Raw genomic sequence first — 21586 nt, 5'->3', positions numbered from 1 at the left:
GCCTATCAATTGTGTTTGGTGGTGTTTGCAAAAGACAATGGTCTAATGCACTCCATTGACAATGTCACCTGCAACATTATCATGGTCAGCAGTTTTTACTGTGATTCTTCCCGTACCTATTTCCCCTAGTTCTGGTAGGCTCTCTCCACTCCCTTGCTCCTTATCTTTGTAATTGATGGGGTGCTTATGTCACCCCTCTGTGCTGGTTGTCCTCTCAGAGATCCCGCTGAGCTTTGTACTAATGTCTTCTTTTTAAAGGCCAAAACAGAAAGCTGTGAAAATGCATGTTTTTTAGTCATCAGTCCCTGCTGTTTATCTGTGGGATCTTCACTAAAGGACACTTATTCATTAAATCCTTCAATCCTCAAGTATTTGAATGTTCATTGCACTGTGTTCAGTTCTTCACAAAAACATAATGCTCTCCTGCCTGTTTCTTCCCCTCCTACTCTGTGATAGCGTAGGGCACCAGTTAGCAGCCTGGTATTTGAATTGGACCACAGCTCGCAATAGCTCTCCAGGAGGGCATTGTACAGCCTAATTATTCTGTGTCCCAGTGCAATTGGTAGGGTGCTGAGAAAATTACAGACCTACAAATGAAATCAGGGAGGGAATGGCTGGTGGCAGCAGCAGAGAGGGGAAGAGCCCGAAGAGAGACAGAGAAGCTAGCCTGGAGTTTAATTCATTGTTTCCAAAAGAGCAGTTAATGGATTATGACAAATGTCTTACTGTTCTCCCTTAGTGTTGTATTAAAATGGAAATGGAAGGTCAATTTTCCTAAATGGATTTTAAATGACTGACCTCGTGTGTTTTTTCACACGCTGCTTTTCACTCAGGAGGCAACTTGGTCATTTTGCTTTCTTGGTCTTCTTGACTTTTGTTTTCTTTTTACTTCCTATAACACTTTCAGTGTTCTGTGGCCCTCTTTTATACCATAGCTTTTTGCTATGGGTGACTAAGGAGTGGGCTCACTTCAGCATTGCCAGCTCTATCACCAATCTGGCAACATTTACTGTGAAGCCCTAGTGCCTGGAGCTGAGAATCTCAAATTCCACTCCCCAGTTAAAAAAGAATAAGTTTATAGCCCGCAGGGTTGCAGAGAAAAGCCTGAACACTTGACCTGAGAGTTACCTAAAGGCTCTGAAACCCAAAAGTCAAATAAAAGAACCTTCGCATTTTAAAATTTCATGATTTTTGCAGGGCCTGATTTTGTGATTCGTGAATGCTAGGGGTTTAGTGACTCTTAGTTTAATGTTAGGGCCCATGAAGGTGATGGAGTGGACAGCATTACTTAGAGCTGGACATAGGGCATGCAGACAACTCTGCTCAAGCAGCTCAAGCCCGACCTGCTACGTCCTGTGCTGTTTCCTGGGTACGTACAGCTCTGCTGTGGTAACTCAGTACTCCCCTACATCACCTCTGTTCTGTGTCACCCCTTGGCCTTGCCTGAACACGAGCTACCAATTGTTCCTTTATGTCAACTTTTGGTATGTGTATAAATATTCACTAAGATCAAACCTGAGAAACTCATTACACTTGTGACCAGAATGGCATACCTGAACTCAGGTTTCTAGAGGGGAGACTAGTATATTAGATCCTTGCTCCACTGTCAAGTGATCTAGGATCTTGCTTTCTTTATAGCTTTTGATTCCTAAAGCAAATGGCCTGGCTGGAATAGAAGTAGTCATGTTTATGTGCCAGGGAGATTGTGAGTGTGTGGTGTCCAAGTCCATTACCAATTCAATGGTTTTAGTCATGGAAAAAAAGTCACTGGAACTTTGGATTATATTTGCAGCTGCTGAAAAACCTCTATTGTTGATCACTCATGAAATATTGTGATCTCTGTGTTGGGGTGTATAATCTTCTGAGAGGGATGAGCAGGGCATGGGCAGGGTAGTGGAATGTGAGTGTTATGCGAAAGAAGCGGGAGAGTTGGCTGGTATGGGGACCACTGGAATCCAAAAAAGAGCTGTGCCTAAAATCTGAAAAGACAGGTCTGTGTGATTTATTTTGTGGTCATGGTCAGCTTTCCCAATGCAAGCCCTGCTGGGATTTTGTTTGGATCATACCAATGCATTCCTTTAGGCTGTGGGATCGGAGACTCTGGGGCAGTGCCAGACCCTCTGCTCATTCTCACAGAAGGGAACCTGTGAAAAGAGTTGACATGGAGCAGGAGACTGGGAGGAAGATGCTGTGAACAGCCTCCTTTCCATTTCTGCGGCTTGATTTTCTTTAACCGCTTTGGTTCTGATCCATGCTTTGTAGGTGCATCCCCCTTTAGAGCAGCCTCATGTGTCCTGTGCCTCACGTGTCCTGATAATGCATTCACACTGCTGTTTGGGGAAGTGATGAGGCAGCTCTGACATGAAGTGCCTGCCCCAAGTCCTGGATTTATTGTGTGTTTTTCCTATTGCAAGTACCTCCACCCAGCAAGAGCCGCAGGATTAGTGTGACTTTGGAGTGCTAGGGTGCCAGTGACTATGCTATGGATGCCCTGGGTCTGGTTAACAGCAGCATAGCTGTGGGTCAGAGGCACGTGGCTGAGTCATTCATAGGTTGCTCATGGCTCCAGTGAAGGATGAAAGAGCAGGCTTCTGTTGGAGCACAGAAAATGGCAGAAGTACATTTAATTTAGTGACGAATATTCTCTGGATTCTTAATATTTGTTTTTCCTCTCTGAGGGCCTCCGATCTCTTTCATAACCCAAGAGATATTCCTCATCCCCTTCCCTTAAGGTCCCACATTGTAACAGCCTTGCTTCCGGGGGATGAGGTCAATATATACAACTGCTCCTGAGCCCATAAATGTCCCTCTGTGTATTAGCCAGAGGACCTCATTGTAGTGTGATTAGAAGGGCTCCCTTCCCCTATAGGCACTCTCCCTCTGTAGGGCTTACAATCTTGAAGTGGTCCAGGAGCAAGGCACTCAAACTTGGGTCTCCTTTGTTCTCTCACAGCTAGTAGGCTGTTTCCACCATTTGTATGTGACGTTGAACATTACTGAGAGCTGCCCCGGTTGTCAGCAGTGAAAATGAGTACTTCCACACTCACATCATTGCAGGTGAAGGTGTCTGAGAGAGAAGAAAGGGAAAGGCTGCCATCGAACAGAGAAGTATGAGGGATAAGCAGGGGAAGGAAAGAAGAAAATCTGGAAGAAAATAATCATTTTCAGGCTTCTAAGAGGGTATGGCAAACTGGGTGGAGTGGAAGTAATGGTAGTGAAGCGGCAAAGAGTAAAAGCAGTAAATGTGGCACCTTATAGACTAACAGATGTATTGGAGCATAAGCTTTCGTGGGTGAATGTGAAGTAGTTGGTATGTAGATGTATTGGAGCATAAGCTTTCGTGGGTGAATGTGAAGTAGTTGGTAGTAATATTTTACATAAGAACGGCCACACTGGGTCAGACTAATAGTCTGTCTAGCCCAGTATCCTGTGTTCCGACAGTGGTTGGTGCCAGATACTTCAGAGGGAATGACTAGAACAGGGAAATTATTGAGTGGTCTATCCCCTGTTTTCGCTTCTGGCAGTCAGAGGCTTAGAGACACCCAGATCATGAGGTTGCATCCCTGACCATCTTGGCTAATAGCCACTATGAACTTATCTAATTCTTTTTAAACCCACTTATACTTTTGGCTTCACAACATCCTCTGGAAATGAATTCCACAGGTTGACTGTGCATTATGTGGAAAAAGTACTTCCTTATGTTTGTTTTATACCTGTTGCCTATTAATTTCCTTGGGTGACCCTGGGTTCTTTTGTTATGTGAAGGGCCAAATAACACTTCCTTATTCACTTGTTCCAAACCATTCATGATTTTATAGACCTCTACCATATCCTCCCCCCCCCCCCAGTCGTCTCTTTTCACAGCCAAACTGTGAAAACTCTTCTCATATGGAAGCTGATCCAAACCCCTAATCATTTTTGTTGCCTTTCTCTATACTTTTTCTAGTTCTAATAAACCTTTTTTCAGATGGGGCGACAAGAACTGCATGTGGTATTTAAGATGTGGACATACCATAGATTTTTATAGTGGCATTATGATATTGTCAGTCTTATTATCTATCCCCTTCCTAATGGTTCCTATCATTCTGTTAGTGGTTTTCGTTTGTTTGTTCGTTTGTTTTTACTGCAGCTGCATTATGAGCAGATGTTTTCAGAGAACTATCCACAATGACTCCAAGAACTTCCATAAGTGGAAACAACTAATTTAGACCTCATCATTTTGTGTGTATAGTTGAGATTGTTTTCCAATGTGCATTACTTTGCATTTATCAACATTGAATTTTATCTGCCATTTTCTTGCCCATTCACCCAGTTTTGAGAAATCCTTTTGTAACTCTTTCCAGTCTGCTTTGGGCTTAACTATCTTAAGAATTTTGGATCATCTGCAAACTTGGCCACCTTGCTGTTTTCATCTTTTTCCAGATCATTTATGAATGTTGAACAACACTGGTCCTACTACAGATCCTTGGGGGATCCCACTATTTGCCTCTTTGTGTGAAAACTGATGATATATTCCTACCCTTTGTTTCCTATCTTTTAACTTGTTACTGAGCTGTGAGAGGACCTCCCTCTGATCTCATGACTGCTCACTTTGCTTAAGAGCCTTTGGTGTGTGACCTTGTCAAAGGCTTTCTGAAAGTCCAAGTATACTATATCCACTGGATTACCCTTATCCACATGCTTCTTGACAGTCTTAAAGAATTCTCATAGACTGGTGAGCCACGATTTTCCTTTACAAAAGGCATGTTGACTCTTCCCCAACATATTGTGTGTGTGTGTGTATATATGTGTCTGATAATTCTTCAATAAAAAACTAATTGGTTTAGACTCTGGTTACACTTATGGAAGCATTTGTGGAGCATGCTCAGTAGGAGTAACTGTTTTCCTGACTCTCTCCCTTTCCTTGCAGGAATCGAGTACAGTGATGTGCTTCCAGATTCCTTCCCGTCAGCCCCTGCAGAGACTCTCCCCCATTTCCTACTGGAGCCACAAGATGCATACATTGTAAAAAACAAACCTGTGGAGCTGATCTGCAGAGCCAACCCAGCCACTCAGATTTACTTCAAGTGCAATGGCGAGTGGGTCAATCAGAATGACCATCTTACTAAGGAGAGCCTGGATGAGGTGATTGGTAAGAAACCACTGCAGACTTGACTCTCGTTTTACCCCATTCCTCTCCCCCCCCACCCATTCTCTTTCTTTGCTGACTTTCTCTCTTCTCTGCTACTTCATCTGTCTACTCCCTCTCTCTTTTTAAGGCTCTGTAGTGTGCAACAGAGTGGTATTTAAAGCACATTACTGTGCAAGCATACTTGAAATGGAGGAATAACTGGATCCCTTTCTGCTCTGGATGAGGAACAGTATTACTGCCTCCTTTCAGCATCGCCTGACAGGATGGGTCCCCTTTAAAAGTGTTTTGTAAGCCCCTTCTCTGGTTCCACAGTCACAGATTTTGCAAGGTCAAGGAAGACCTTCCCAACACCTAAGAATGAATTTCCTCTCTCTTCTTGTTGCCTACCCCATCCATATATTGGTAGACTGATATAATGCCTCCCCAGTACACCCTATGAGCATTTTACTTTGTCTAATTTTCCTTTAGGCCATTGATGATTTTTGTTGGTCTTTAGTGAAGTCTGAGACTGAAGTGTCCATGTGTGAATGCAGTATTGGAGGAGCATTCACCCCAGAGCCAAAGAGAACAGGAGTGTGATTACCCTTCTCTGTGCTGTGAAGTGTCTGCATGTGCCACACAAAATCAAATTGATCTTTTCTTCTGCCAGATCCTTCTGCAAGCTTGTGGCTAATTTGTTGTATGCTATTGCTCAGAAGTCTGTCTCAGAATTTACCACTTTCTAGTTTTCCTCCTCCCATTGTATATCTGTGTTTGAGATTATTTGCCCCCCAGATACATTAGCTTCTATTTTTCCAATTCATTTGATTATATCCTGTCCATGTGTCCAAACTGTCTGGGTCACTTTGTGTGATTTCTCTGTCTTCACTGCTATTCACAGCTCCTTTCAATTTTGTATTATTTGTGACTTTCAGTAGAAGAGCTGCCCCTCCAACTTCAGTAGATGAGGATATTAAATAAGACTACCTATCAAACTCCCTTGCTGTACCCCACTGAGAAGCAATTTATCAACATGTTAAAACAGTTGCTTCTTGGAACAGCTATTTCTAGAGAACACAAAAGGAGACAGTGTTCCTAACTTAGTCGTAAGTAACCCACAGGAGTTTCAGTCAAGAAGTAGCTATAGTTGAGCCACTTAATAATAGTGACCACAATGTAATTAAGTTCAATACCCTTGTGGGAGGAATCATACCAGCATGGCTTTTTAGATGAAAATTGTTCCTCTCCAAGCTACAAAACAGTGTTGTTAAAGGAGAACTCTTAGATATAATTTAGTTGGACTTTCAGAAAGCACTTCACAGGAGGTGGTTGAGAAAACTAAGTAGTCGGGGTAAGGCATAAAATACTGACATGGATTAGAAAGTAGCTGAGACAGAAAACCAAGAGCAGGAATAAATGGTCAGTTTTTAGCACAGCAAAAGGTTAACAGGATCCCTACATGGACCTATTCTGTTTGATCAGAGAAGGATGGAAGATTTTTGGTTGGGATTTTTCAGGGAGCCTCAGAAAGGCCTGCAATGCCCATTCAGTTTCAACGGGATTTGAGTGCTTAACTCCCTTAGTCTCTTTTGAAAATTTCAGCCTTTGGCAAAATGCTTTTCTGATAGAAAAGTGATGCAAAATTCTCAGCAAAAATGTTTGACAAATGGTTCGTCTTTCTTTATCCAGCTCTATTTAAAATCTGTCCTAGGTACTTGTATCACCCCATTTCTGTGATATCTGAGTGCCACACAATCTTTCATATATTTATCCTCACAATATCCTCTAAAGTAGGGAAGTGCTATTAACCCCATTTGATAGATGGGGAAGTGAGGTACTAAGGGACTTGTCTAAAGTCTGAGAAAGTCTGTGGCAGAGCAGGGAACTGAACCCTGGTCTCCCAAGTCCCCGTCTAATGCTCTAGCCTCCAGACATTCCTTCCTCTCTAACTGAATATATTCACTAATGGTCTGGAACAGGTTGAACAAGTAGGTGGCAAACCTTGCAGATGACACAACTTTATTTGTGATAGTCAATCTAGAGAGCTCTGAGGAACTTCAGAAGGACCTAACAAAGCTGAGTGAATGGATGGCATAATGTCCAATGAAATTCACTGTTGACGGAGACAGGGTAATACACATTGGAAGCAACAAAGTGAATTACTCACACACTTTGCTGAGCTCTAAATTAAGAGGAATCACTCAGGAACAAGAGCTAGGGGTCAGCTCCCAGAAAAGCTTTGTTCCGTGTACAGTGGCAACCCAAAAAGCAAACAGGATGGTTAGAGAATAGGATAGAAAAGCATATTGAGACTTTTATAATGCCATTATATAAATCCTTGGTATCACCCTCACCTAGAATACTCTATCCAGTTTTGCCAACCCTATATCAAAAAGGGTAAAGCAGAAGTACAGAGGGGTTCAGCGGCTGGCAATGAAAATGATTACAGGCAGGGAAAAAAATTGGATGAGGAGAGATTGGAAAGATCAAGATTTTTGTTTAGAGAGAAAATGAACGAGAAAGGGAGATTATACAAAATGATGGCTCGTCAAAAGAAGGTAGGTCAGGCACTAGCATTTATCTTTCTCATAATCCAGGAATGAGGGGACATTTAATGAAATTGAAAAGCATTTAAAACTGATAAAAAGAAAATACACAACACATAATCAATCCACAGGACTCATTGGTAAAGGGCACCAGAGGCCAAGAGCTTAGTCAGATTCAAAAAACAATTAGATATTTAATGGATAGTGAGAATGTTCACAGGTAGAATTTAAAATATATATAAGCGATATCATCTCTCTCATGCTCAGAGCATAAATCAACCAGTAGCTGCCTGGACTAGGAAAAATGTATTTTATGGGCATATTATTCTATAATTGTCCATTACAGGATTTCTTGCACTTTTCTCTGAAACCCTCATGGTTCTAGTCACTGTCAGAGATAGGATAAAGGACTGGGTTGAATCATTGGTCTGATGTAATTAAATGGTTTGCTAAAATGTAAATATTTTACATCTACCCCTCTCCATCACTAATTTTGTAACTGTGTCCTAAAAAAAAACCAAAAAAAAACCAATCAAGTTTCTCTTATAAGTTATGGTTCTGTATAAGCCCATGGACATGGTGAATTGTTCATCACTTGAAGTCTTTTTAAATCAAGATGGAATATCTTTGAAAGATATGCTCTATCTCAAACAGAGGTTATGGGGTTGATGCAGAAGTTATAGGTTGAGGTTCTTTGGCCTGTGTTGTGCAGAGGGTCAGACTAGATGACCATAATGGTCCCTTCTGGCCTTAAAATCTATTAATAATGTCTATTGTTCATGATCCTGTTACCCCTAGATAATGATTTTCCCCCAATGTTTTTACCAGTACTTTACTAACAGCACAGCAATTACCAGACTCACTCTTCTTTGCTTTTTAAAATATCAGCATTATAGTTTCTCATCTTCAGGTAATCGGTACCTTCTAAGGTTTCCATCAGTTTTCAAAATCAAATGTCACTGGTACATGACATCTGGGTCAGCTGATTTGTGCAAGTTCACATTTATAAGTATTCATTCACCTGCCTGTTATGAAGAGCTTCCTAATTGTCTCAATGTTTTCCAGTTCCATCATCCTCATAGCATCACCATCTAGTTTTAACTGGGAGTTCACTCCGTTCTGTGAGTTCTGGCTTGGTTGTCTTTCCAAAACTACTCTGTAAAGGGAAAACTGTTTGTTTAAACCTGAGATATTTGAGCAGTCCCGCATGAAACCACTTTTCCTGTTCCTTGCAATTTTCTTTTCCAGAGGATTTGCAGTCTACTATTGCCTATTTACACTCTTCCTTCAGGATTCCCCAGTCACTTTTCATTCTAGTGAATTTGAATACTCCTTCCAGTTGCACCTTATTCACTATGTCCCAGATTTTAAAAGGTATTGAGGCATTGCTGCGCTCAGTGTTGTAATGCCTAACTGATTTAGAAGGCTAAATCTCATTTTCAGAAGTGATTTTAGACACTTAGGAGCCAAAATTCCATTGATAGGCAATGGGATGAGGATACCTAAGGGTGTAAATCACTTTTAAAAATGGGATTTAAGATCCTAAATCAGTTAGGCATTACAACGCTGCGTGCAAGAATACGCAAATACCTTTAAAAATCTGGGCCTATATTTCCTAATAAATGCACTGAAGATTCCTTAATTACCTTGCATGCTGAGTTTACAAGTTGCAGGTCAGACCCATAAAAATGAGGATAGTTGTGCAAATTTTGGGATGGGTGGCTGCTCTGAAGGGAAGTACATCACAAGTCAGACATCTTGTTTAACCCTCTCCTTCTGGATTCATGCAGGGCAGCTGTCTCCCTCAGCTGGGGATTACCAGGAGAAGGGTGTGTGGGAATGAAGTAGAGTTGTTGTTCTATCATAGGTGATGAGTGATTGTAGGAAGGAAAAATGTTTGTTCCTGAGCAGTTAGTTTTTGTTCTTGTTTGCGGGGTTCAATTGTCTATCTAGAATAAATGTATAACTATAATTAAAATGTTCATTAAAGAAATGTGTGCTGCACTGTTGAACTTCTGCAAAACTCCATATGAAATGAGTAAATTTATTTAATTACTATCTAAATTACCGGTATGAATATCAAATGAATTCAGGATGGCAGGAGGCTTTACATTCCCAGGAGGCTAGTTGCTGCGTACTGCTGTAATCACAGCTGTGTGACCATCATACCAGCTAAAGGAGCCAAATGTCGGGTCAGATGTGATTCAAAGGTGGTGGAACCAAGGTGCAATGAAAGGAGTTTAGTGAAGCTAGGGAGATGGGCATCTTATGTGAGCTAGGGTGCGATAATAAAATAAACCTTCTAATAAAGGTAGCAGTGCATGGGGCTATATGCAACTTTATAGAGCAGCGAATGCTGTAGCAACTATGTGTTTTATATCTGTAACTAGCTGGCAGTGCTTTCTGGGGTTTATAATTCCATCATGGATCTTTGCTCAGAGTTGGAACTCTACATACTACAGAAAATAGAGAAGTTGGTTGTCTCCAGTGATTCTTCTGTGCTCTGCAATTCAAAAAGGGCTTCGTTTTCTCAAGTGGAAATGTGCAGAGTCTTTAGTTTAGAATGTGGGTGGTTAACTTGGAGAGAAAAATGCAGCTAAAACGCCCACCGAGAGTGATTTCATTGTAGTAAGGTGGTGATTTCTTGTACCTACTGGAAGTAATGACACGTGGTGGCTGCATCTAATGGGTACTCCCCACATGTTGCTGAAGTAGTGGCCACCTTTACTGAGGACATGAGCAACTTTTCACAGTTACTGGCAGACTGCACCTTTGACTGCTCCTGGTCTCTCTTAGCGCACTCCCTCTAAATGTCAGGTCTGTAGCAGTCACCTGTCTCTGGGAATGGAATCAACGCAGGGAGCTGGACTAGAGCTCTCGAGGTCCTGTCGAACCCTTTATTTCTGTCATTCTCCCACTCTGACTGGGCCCTGGATTGCATTCCCCTGTGCATCAACTGTGAGTTGCCTCAGCAAGTCTGACATGTATCCAGACCCTGCAGCTCTGTTCCCTCCGGGACAATGACAGTGGTAACCGGTGACCAAACAACCTCCTTAAATCCATATATTAATTTAGAACAAAACCATTTTGGAGAAAACCTATCCTCAAAATGATATAATGGACGATACATATGTCCTAAGCTTACCAGGTATATAACAACCATCTTCCACAGGGGGACCTTGGTTGGACTCACTCCATGTAGACTTCTCCCTAGAGCCGCTCAGTTTCAGCCATATGCCCTGTCAGAGCTCACTGACAACTCCCTGGATAGCCCCTGGTAACTTACCCTCCCACCCCTACTTAGCAGGAATCAAGTCGCTTTAATTCTTTATAGCCCTTTGATCTGGTAATTCTGTGCTATGGCAAAACAAGGTTTGCAGCTGGTTGAGACAGGATCTTGAAGTTAATACTTTTCCCCATTGTCTTGCAAGTGTATGCTTAGGCATTCTTATCTGGGAAGCCATTTCATGGCCTTCATGCATTGGACCCTATTGAATTTGAGCATTATGGACATATAATAAACAGTCCACTGCCCCCAATGTAAATTAGATTGATCTGTTACATAAGAAATTCAAATAATGGCCAATATACAATAACTTCCCCCTATTGACTGGTTACCTATAGCGTTCATAAAATTGTTATATCTCAATGTTCATAACATGGGAAATAGTGGCCATTTTGAGTAAGGGAGTGCTGTTGATATAATGGAAAACATAGGGAAACATTGCTAATAACTTTGCTTAATTAGAACCTAATTTCTTGGAAGGCAAATTTGAAGGCATTTGGCAATGAGTTTTCACTATATGAAAAGTCTGAAGGATAAAAATCTTTCATGTATGAGCAAAAGGGGTCTGGAAAATGTTCTCATGTTGGGGAAAAATTTCTTAAAGGCCCCACTTGTAATTAATTTTAACTCCTAAAAGCAGTAACAGATTTAGTTGACCGTCCTCAGAAAATTCAATCTTCACTCACAGATTGTGCTGTAAACTTGGAGAGGAAACATTTTGTTCTTCACTGAGGTTGAATTGCAACTGTAGGTGAAAAACTGAATCCAGCTTTCATACAGAGGCAATACTGCCCCTGTGTAATAAAACTATAGGCAGCTGGCTTACCTGACTAGCAGCCATACTGAGAAAAGAAGCTAGAATCAAGATGGCTTACTATGCTAATAGTATTCATATCAGGTCCCCTATGCATTGACAGAACAACTGCAAAGGGGAGAGGGGTCACAAAATTGCCCATTTCAACTAACATAGTAAAGTTTGATTCTCTTAACACAATGTCCTTAGCTACAGATCAGAAATAAGGGCTTTGAATAATAACTTTTATGATGAATTTTGTTAAAGTAAACATACTTTATAATGTTTTGTAGCGTATCTTAGTATCTTATGTGGAAAAAATGAAAATAAGCCAAATCAGAGAATAATAATTCAGACATAAAAGCAGATAACATCTGTACTAGCAGCCATGCTAGAAAGTAGCTCTCCATTTAAATGGCCATGGGGAGCAAGACATATGAGTGTTAACTTTACACTGCCAAGATGCATAATGTTCTAACATGGCAGTGTAAAGCTATAACCCCTCTTTATGTGGTTAAACAATTCAGCCAATATTTTCACAAATGACTAGTGATTTGGGGCTATCCGACTTCTTGGGTGCCCAACTGAGATACTTTAAAGGGCTGATTTTTCAGAAAGTACTGAGCACCTCCCTCTGAAAATCAGATCCCTTTAAAATGTGTAAAGACTCTTGACATTCAAAACATGAATCATTGCTGGAAATCTTGGGGGGGGGGTTATTTTTGTTTTTTTTCTTCCCTAAACTTTTTTTTCCATGGGAAATCTTTTTTGTTTGTTTCAGGTATCTCATTTTTTTGTATAGAAAGGTGATTAAAAATAAAGTAATTTCTAATTGCATTGATGGAAATAAATTAACCAAAATTTTAATTAACAAAATATACAACTGCACATGGTTTTGAAATCTGTGCCTTTAAAATGCAAGGCTAGCACATGATCTATTAAGTTACACAAACTTTGATAGATCGCTAAGCAACCCTTCAGGTTTCCATCGTATTCTGTCAATACAATAGTAATGTATTAAAAAACAGGGAAAGAGTTATTTAAAAAAAAAAGGCACTGTACATTTTGAACAAAGCGTGTTCTTCAGTTCATACTAAAGCCATGTCTACACTACTACTTATGTTGCCAAAACTTACGTCGCTCAGATGTATGGAAAAAAACAACAACAATCCCTAAGTGATGTAAGTTTTGCCAGTATAAGCACTCGTGTGCATGGCACTATTTTGGCAGGAAACACTCTCCCACCGATATAGTTATTGTCGCTCATTTAGGTGGTTTTATTATGTCGACAGGAGAGCGCTCTCACATCGGCATAGAGTGGCTACTCGAGTGATCTCGCAGTGGCACAGCTGTACTGGTACTGGTACAGTTGTGCCGCTATAAGCTTGCTAATGTATCCCTCGCTAAGGCCATGTCTACATGTCAGGAATATGTCGTGAAAATTATTAAACCATTCCCTGTTTTATTTCTTCAACAATAGATATGAGGACGAGAATGTTGTATATGTTTCTCCATGGGTGGGACACCTACTAAAATAACACTTTTCCTTTATTTTTTTAATGTGATGTAGATGTGACTAGGTTTGTACAAAAACACAGAAAGGCTAAGGTATCCGTGCCTGGTATTGTTGGGGCAATAAAACAGATTCCTTAGTGTATACAGATAGTAACTGGGGCTTTATTTTAAACAAGACAGAGTCCTGATAGCGGCTCCTCATATAAGTTATCACACCCTGGGATGGCTAAACACAGTCCAGCTGGCTAAGGCATGTTCATGAGACCAGAAATAGTCTCAGAAGTTGACCCACTTGACCACTTGCCATGACCCTGTTCAATTCAGCTAGATTGTGTTTCTCAGTTTAAGAGACAGTCCTCACCTTCCTCTTTCATCTCCTCTCAGCGGCCACTTCTCTCTCGCAGACTGTGAAGGGCTGGCATACTGTTCTTGCCACCTCACTTCACTACCAAATATGAGCAGTCACGTGATTTATTTCCAAACCATTTTGTGCCTTCAGGGCCTCTCTGCTGGGTACAGTGGCACCATGTGCATCATCGGAGTTTTAATATGTCCAAGGGTCCTTGTCAGCTGCAGATAGGCACTTTAAAGGGACGTTGTCAGTCTGATTTTGACACAACATTTAGTCTATGTAGAAACAAGATTTAATGGGGCCTCAAGTGAGATCAATAGAAATGTGTGTAGATTTAAAAAAAAAATTCTAGTGGAAAAAGATTTTTTGTTTGGATTTAAACATTCCCTTGCCTTGTTTTGGAACTCAAACTTTTCAGCATTGTGGTAGTGAATAAAACTCTGGAAGGGAACCTGACAAGAACCTGACTAGAAACAAAAGTGAAATTGACTACTTTACTTTCATTGCCCCACCTGGGCGAAGTGTAAAAAGTAAACAATCAAAAGAGTGGTAAAAAGCAAACGCGATGTTTTTAAATCCTTCAGTTTTAATAGTGTATGGTGGTATTAAGAACTCAGGATATTCAGCTTATTTGTTTTTGAGATGAGATTTTTTTTAAACCCCCTTAAATGGCAATGCAGCAGTACCACCTGCATATCCAGAAACCTGGCTTCATCTTTAAAACACTGTGTGTGGGTGGAGGGGATCCTGGCATGGATCAGAATTTGTGCCAAGTCCTTAAAAAGAAGATGGATGGGACAAGAGAAGATGTGGTTGCAGAGGAAGAGAGGAGACGACTACCTCCATGAAGAAGGGTTGTTTCTCTCATCAAATGCATCCCTCTGTCAAGTTCCTTTTTTGAGCTGCAGGACCATCATTTTCCTCCCTTTCAATCAGTGCACGTGTGTGTGAGTGTACACATGCGCACACACAGTATACTTCCATATGCAGCTTATTTCGTAAAGGTTCAGCATTCTGGCCTCCTTAACCCTCTGTTTTGTTGTGTCTCCTTCCAGGGATGCTGGTGCGGGAGGTCCAGATCGAGGTCTCCCGGCTGCAGGTGGAGGAGCTCTTTGGTTTAGAAGATTACTGGTGTCAGTGTGTGGCATGGAGTTCTGCTGGGACCACGAAAAGCCGAAGGGCCTACGTCCGGATAGCGTGTAGGTGTAATACACACTTATCATTCATCGCAGCCCCTGTCCCTATCTCTGTTACTTGCTCCTTCTTGCCAGCCTGTCCCCACATCCTGCGTGGGAAATCTTTTTCATCTGCCCTCATGGGGAATTTTGCGGAGAGGGGTTCTTAACAGGTTTATGCATTTGACAATTTGTATAGGGTTTTATAATTATGTAAGCTGGCAGGAGCTCCTACTCCCATTCCAGGCATCAGAGCAGGGACAGAATCTCTCCTCCCTTATTCTGGAACCGGATGGTTTCCTCCCAGTATAGTTCCATGATTCTTCCTTTCCCACTACCTGCCAAGCTTACCCAGGATAACCACTGAGGTAGATGCTAACCCCACTCCCATTTAATGAGCCAGTGGGGTTCACGCAGTGTGGCAGAGCCACATTCCTCCGTTACACCACCCTAGCCATGCCTGCTGGATTTAGTGGATAGGGTCAGTGCTGTCAGTGCTGTCAGTGCTGGTTACAGGATTAGGGCCAGGAACTCCTGAGAACTGTTTTCAGCACTAGCATTGACTCGCTCATTTACTTGGGTAAGTCATGTACCCTCTCTGTACCTGAGTGTTCACACCTGTAAATGGTGATAAACTTACCTGTCTCACTAGGGTGTTGTGGTAATTAACTAGTTAATGTTTGGATAGCACTTTCAACATGCTCAGCACTTACATGGTGCTTCATTATTTTTAGCAGCCTGACAAGTTAGCACCTCAGCCACAGAGGTGATTTGCCTGATTCAGCAACTTTAAATCCTACATCCTGGATTGACCTCCTGTGTTGTTTCCTTTACCAAGTGAAAAGAAAGGACTCTGAAACTTTACCAAGTGAATAGTTCATGCATTCTTAGGGTGGGAGAAGTTAACAACTGGGCTATTCTGCCACCCAAAGGATGTAAGAGATGATTCTCTTGACAAGGAGAGAGCTGGGGAAACAGTGCATAGCAGTTCTGCCAATAGGGAAGTTGTTCTGTGATTAAAGATGCTTCCCTATAGAAGCATCATGCTGAATATTGAAAGTCCATATGGAAACCTACTTTAAGAAAATGTTACAGTTGCACTCTGTACAGTTTGCACGAGGGAGCCCCCTTCCCTGTATTCACTAGCTATACAGCTGAGCAAGGCAATATGCACCTTTCCCTTCTGCAGAGCTACTAGATGCATCTTAGACCATATCTACACTATGAGAACTATAATGGCATAGCTATAGCGCTGTAGATCTGCCAGCATAGCCCCATAATGTAGACACAGCCTACACCAATGGAGGGGGTTTTCCATCGCTATAGGCACACCACCTCCTTGTGCGCTGGTAGCTAGGTTGGTGGAAGAATTCTTCCACTGACCTAGCCACATCTATGCTCCGGGTTAGGTCGGCAGAGCTATGCCGCTCGGGGGTGTGGATATGTCACCCGCTGAGTGCCATAGATATGTCGACCTAAGTTTTAAGTTTAGACCAATCTTAGTGGGCCTTCCTCTTGCACACTTTACAAAGGGTGCAGTAGCCCCTTTGTACCTTTCCACGAGGCAGCTGTGTTAGCTGTGTGTGCACCTGCAGTGCTGCCTTCCCTCCAGAAGACTCGGAGGGACTGAGAGCAGGGCTATTTAGGGTGGAAACTGTTACGTTGTTTTATCTGTAGCAGTTGCTTTTCCTCTGCTACAGCATCTGAAATGTTCTTAGCCTTCAAGGCCGTTCTGACACAAAGTGATGCTTCCTGCTGTCAGTTGACAGTAAGGCCACAGCTAGGAATAAAGCTGTCTGTTTTCTTAGGAACACACAGCACTTTTTCTTTAATTTGCTTGCTTTGAGGCTACATAAAAAGCCTTCTCTTGTCTCCTTTCCAAAATGGTTCCCAGCTCAGTGACATTTGCTAATGAACCTCTGAGTTTCACGAAGTAACCCTGTGGCAGTCAACCTGCGCTTGTCACACACCCCATAAAAGCAGGGCGGGAGGGGGGAGAGAGAGAAGAATAGCACAAAAAAAGTTGGTAACCAATCACACTTCGCTCAAGTTGGAGTAATGCTTATTGGAAGCAATTCCTATGGATTGCAGCACCATCTAGTGACGAAGGGAAGGATTAGTATCAGTTGCTCCTTTTTCACTACTAAGTGTGGCCCACAAATGTACAGTATGCCTTCACATGGTGGTATATTGGACTGCTTGTCCTCTTTCTTTTTAACATCCCATGTGATCATGAGTAAGGACATACGTGTTCCATATACATAAGGCCCAGTTCTGCCATCCTTATTGACAATGAATGGTTCCTTACTATGCAGCTGGTGCAAATTACTTCAGTGGAATTATTTCTGAAGTAAGGTACTGCTTAATGTAATGATGGCAGAATTCGGCCCATGGATAGCATGCTACTTATAGTACTTAGTATGAGCACTGTAATATATGGCCACTTTCATATTAGATCCTATATGACCTACTATGTCGTTGCATATTCTGTAATTCCAAATGTTAACACATACAATATTTATGTATAATTCACTTAGAATAAAATAAAGGCACAGTGCCAGATTTTCAAAAGTGCCCAGATCCTTGGAGCTACTGGGAAATGGGCCTTCTGCATATCTGACCACTTCATTTAGGGGCCTAACTGGAAGCAGAGCCCTTCTGAAAATGTTGTCTCATTTAGGTGCCTCAGATGGAACTTTTGGGGGCTGAGCTCTTTTGAGAATCTGGCCCATGGATTTCCTTGAAATGCATAGTGCTACTTAATAGACAGCATGAATTCCAGCTCATAATGGTACATCCCCACCCTGACATAAGCTGTTCCAGCATGCTCTGCCAGATGCTCTGTCCTTCTTTTCACTAGTGCAGCAAAGCAGCAAGCCCATACTTCAGTGGTCCCCTTTCAGAAACACAAGTAGTCTTCATTTTGGATGGATTTTGATGAAAGAATATGAAGTTTCTAGGCAGAAACATGACACTCTGGCAACAGCGGACTAGCACATCCCCCCTTCTGCCTGCTCTGAACAGTTCATTTAAGGGAAGGAGAGTGAATCCCATTTCAGGAATGGGAGAGCACTCAAAATCATGTTTTATCCATGGGCAAGTGGATGTCAGTCCTTGTTCTGAGACATTCTTTGGCAGACTTGGACTTTTTCTGCTGGAATATGATTCCATCCAGAAGACAAGTAAGCACCTGGGAACAATAGTTCTTACATTGGCAAGGATAAACTGGGGTACAAAGAGCCCAGCTAGGTGGGTGGGGCAGGAAAGACGGGTGGAGGTGGTAGACAGGAAATCCCTGGGGATTCTGAGTGGGCTGGTCAGCAGGCCATGTTACACTAAACTCCTGATAGATTTTATCTCGCTGCAGGCTCCTCTGTCCATATATGGTACCTCCAAGGTTTTGTGGGTTGCTCCATTCGTGTCACTGGCTGATAACACTTGGGGCTCATTTTTCTTTCCCAGACCTGAGGAAGAACTTTGACCAGGAGCCTCTAGGGAAAGAGGTTCCACTGGAACATGAGGTGTTACTGCAGTGCCGCCCCCCAGAGGGGGTGCCAACGGCAGAGGTAAGCCATGCTATCTCTCTCACGCCCCCCAACAGCAGAGCTGGCCTGCTACCTCTGCACCAGGTAGAAGGTTCCAGCATGTTGGGGACATATTTTACTCCCACAAGAAAAACTCTGCTCAGACATTTTAGCACAGCTATTTTCCCCCTGTGTCTTTGCCCAAATAAATCAGTTTTTCTATTAACACTGACCCTGGCAGATGACCCTCAGCATCATAAAGCCCTCTTCATAGTGAGGGATTACTACAGGGAAGGCTGCACCATCTCCAGTCCCATGGGAGCCTTCAGTCAAGCAGCAGCATCCCGAAAATGGGAAAAACTGGCAGGGGATGGGACATGGTCAGATCAGCAGAAGGATGTGCTGATTTACCACAGCCTATGGCAGTCTGGCTCTTAGGCATCCCTCCACAGATGACTAGAGCTGCTCTCCCTTGGCAGAAAACCCTAGGGAACGCTGCTTGCCCTCAGTTGGCTGTATCCCCCCAGGGATGTAATGGGCTAGACTGGCCCAATAAAGCCAACTTCCCTGCCCCATCAGGAGTGACACCATTTCAGTGCCTACCTGCCAGCCCCCTCATTATACAGGCTGATGCATGAAAACACTCCTGCAGTCCAGTGGGAAGGAAGGAATGTGAAGCACATTTCCTCTCTCACCTGCAATCTTTGTTTATGGCTGTCCTGGTGGGTGTTAGTCTGGAGAGACTCCACCCTCTTAGATTTGCGGGAGTTGCTGGTTTGTTTCTGAGAGCACCTGTAACTGTTGGAAATTACTTTCCACCTGCTGGAGGTGTATGCTAGAATAGCTTTTACAAGGCTCCTGGCACAGCTTGTATTTTGCCAGTTTTAGCAGACACGCAGCTTTCTGTTATGGATTTTACTGCCCTGCCCCTTTTGCTGCAGTGGTTTTTGTTTATCTTTAATCAGAGGCTATGGGAATTTACTGGTAACTAGCCCCTCCCACCTGCCTTCCCTGCCTCCCTCAGCTGGACACAACTGTGGCTTCAATGAGGCTGATCATGAAGGTGAATAATTGCTAGCCAGCCTTCTACATTCACCAATGTGATCCATTAATAAAACAGCATAAGCTATTTCCAAGCCACCTTTGGGGATGCGGCCTCCCCCAAATTCCGGTCAGCCCCCAGTGCTCGCATCTTATCCATCGTCCCTTGCAACACTTTTACTGTTCCAGCTGGGATTGCTAACACCTCAGCAGTGTGCCAGTTAAGTTCCAGCAAGGAGCAAGGGAGAGAGCATATGAGATAGATTGGGCACATCTTTGCAGATGGATTGGGGCCATGATGGATGGCCTCTTGTAAGCCGTCAGCTTCCATTATTCACCAAAACTGTTTATTTTGGGCAGTGGATCTATTATTCTGACATCTAATAACACACTTAACCTCAACACCTGTTCAGCCCACGCCTCCCTCCTGTACATGCTCATCTGCCATTAACCCCCTTGCAGGAGTGATCTGGAAGAAAAGAAAGCACAGAATGATTTGTTTAAATGCTATGGGTAAAAATGAGTGAGAGAGGCTTGGAAAGAGCAAAGTTCATGGACTCTCCTAGCAAGGCAGGGCCTTTCCCCAAGGCTAGTCGCCTTCCCTCCTTGCTCCAGTAACTCAGTGCAGTACCATTAGCATCACCGTGAATGTGCTCTGTGTGTGATAAGCTTCTGACCTGTCATCTCTCATAGAAAAAGCAATTAGATGGACAAACCAGGCTAGTGCCAGCCCAGCTTGTAGGGGAGGTGAGAACAGTTGGGGAGGGGTGGGCTTCTGCCCCTGTTCTTGAGTGGTAAACAAAACTCACATTCCTCATGTTAGGTTTCAGAGTAGCAGCCGTGTTAGTCTGTATTCGCAAAAAGAAAATGAGTACTTGTGGCACCTTAGAGACTAACAAATTTATTAGAGCATAAGCTTTCGTGAGCTACAGCTCACTTCATCGGATGCATTTCCTCATGTTGTCAGCATCTCTCCAAGCAACGCAAGCCTCATTCTTGTATGGAATTTGTTGACCGTTGCAACTTTTTGATAATGTGTAAATAAGCTACACCTAAAAGCTGCAGGAAAGGTTATTTTAAATCTTTAATTTTTTTCTTTTCTCTTTCACACCTGCATGTACTTTAACAAGCCCCTGCACACTGACTGACACAGAAATATGTACACACATTAGAAAGGCAGTGTTCTCCTGTGGGCAGAGCACTGGACTGGGACTCGGGGGAGTTGGGTTCTATTCCTGGTTCCTGGCTCCATCACTGTGCCAGTGACCTGATGTATGGCTATGGGCATGTCACTTTACCTCTCTGTGCCTTTTCCCTCCAGCGCTGTTTTGTCAACTTAAATTGGCAGGACATCCGAGCGCAGGGAGATGTGCCAACTAATGCTTGGAGTGTGACCACCATGGATGCACAGTCCCAGAAATGGACACACCAAGGAGCTGCATGATGACATCATGCCTCATAGGGCTATATCTTGCTCACTCCTAGTTCTGATTCATAGATTCCAAGGCCAGAAGGGACCCTTGTGATCATCTGGTGTGACTTACTGTGTAGCACAGGCCATGGAGCTTCCTCAAAATGACTCCAAGAGCAGATCTTTTAGGAAAACATCCAATCTTGATGTAAAGATGGTCAGCGATGAAGAGTCCACCGTGACCCTTGGTAAATGGGTCCAGTGATTAATTACCCTCACTGTTAACAATGTAGATCTTATTTCCAGTCTGAATTTGTCTAGCTTCAGCTTCAGAGCCCATTTTTCCCTCTTCTTTGAGTCCTATTCCTGCTCATCTCCTTCTGTGTGTCAATCAAATTGCCTTCTACTTTGTAGCTTTCCTTACCACCCCAGTGCAAGGTTCTTCCTGTATAATTAAAGCAACTGGGCCCTGATTTGGTTTACACCCTGCTTACACCATTTGTAAGCCAGCATTGTGGTGGGGACCATATGGTGTTCGGATTTTTTTCCTAGACCTGGCCCGCACTCCCATTAGGCACATCCCATGTTAATTGTCTCTTCATCTCTGCACCCACTGACCAGCATTCCTTGTGTGCTAGAGCCAGCATGCGTCACACCTCTTTGGCCACCTGTTAGTATAGCTTCCCCTTCTCTCATCCTGTGCAATGAGCGTGATGGTTAAGGTCACCTTCTCACTCACTCACTTTCAGCTATTTATCGTTTCTTTTCCTGGGTGTGCAATGATGGATTTTGAGTGGTGCTCTCAGAGATTTAGCCAGGTGATTTCTGGTAGT

The 21586-nt window shown here is 42.8% G+C and overlaps 1 protein-coding gene across 10 annotated transcripts in view; it reads left to right on the top strand.

Moving 5' to 3' along the window:
* The window catches only part of UNC5B (unc-5 netrin receptor B), a 163766-nt gene that overhangs the window by 109664 nt on the left and 32516 nt on the right, over positions 1-21586 (top strand). For all 10 annotated transcript variants that reach the window (XM_043518733.1, XM_043518730.1, XM_038411155.2 and 7 more), the window contains exons 2-4: positions 4910-5131; positions 14658-14801; positions 18240-18343. In XM_043518733.1, the coding sequence (XP_043374668.1) occupies positions 14660-14801; positions 18240-18343 (246 nt within the window). In that variant the 5' untranslated portion in view covers positions 4910-5131; positions 14658-14659. The remainder of the gene's footprint in view (positions 1-4909; positions 5132-14657; positions 14802-18239; positions 18344-21586) is intronic.

The sequence above is a fragment of the Dermochelys coriacea genome, chromosome 7, assembly GCF_009764565.3.
Source record: "Dermochelys coriacea isolate rDerCor1 chromosome 7, rDerCor1.pri.v4, whole genome shotgun sequence".
Lineage (NCBI taxonomy): Eukaryota > Metazoa > Chordata > Testudines > Dermochelyidae > Dermochelys > Dermochelys coriacea.
The sequence above is the reverse complement of the archived record's forward strand: the minus strand, read 5'-3'. Positions and strand labels throughout refer to the sequence as shown.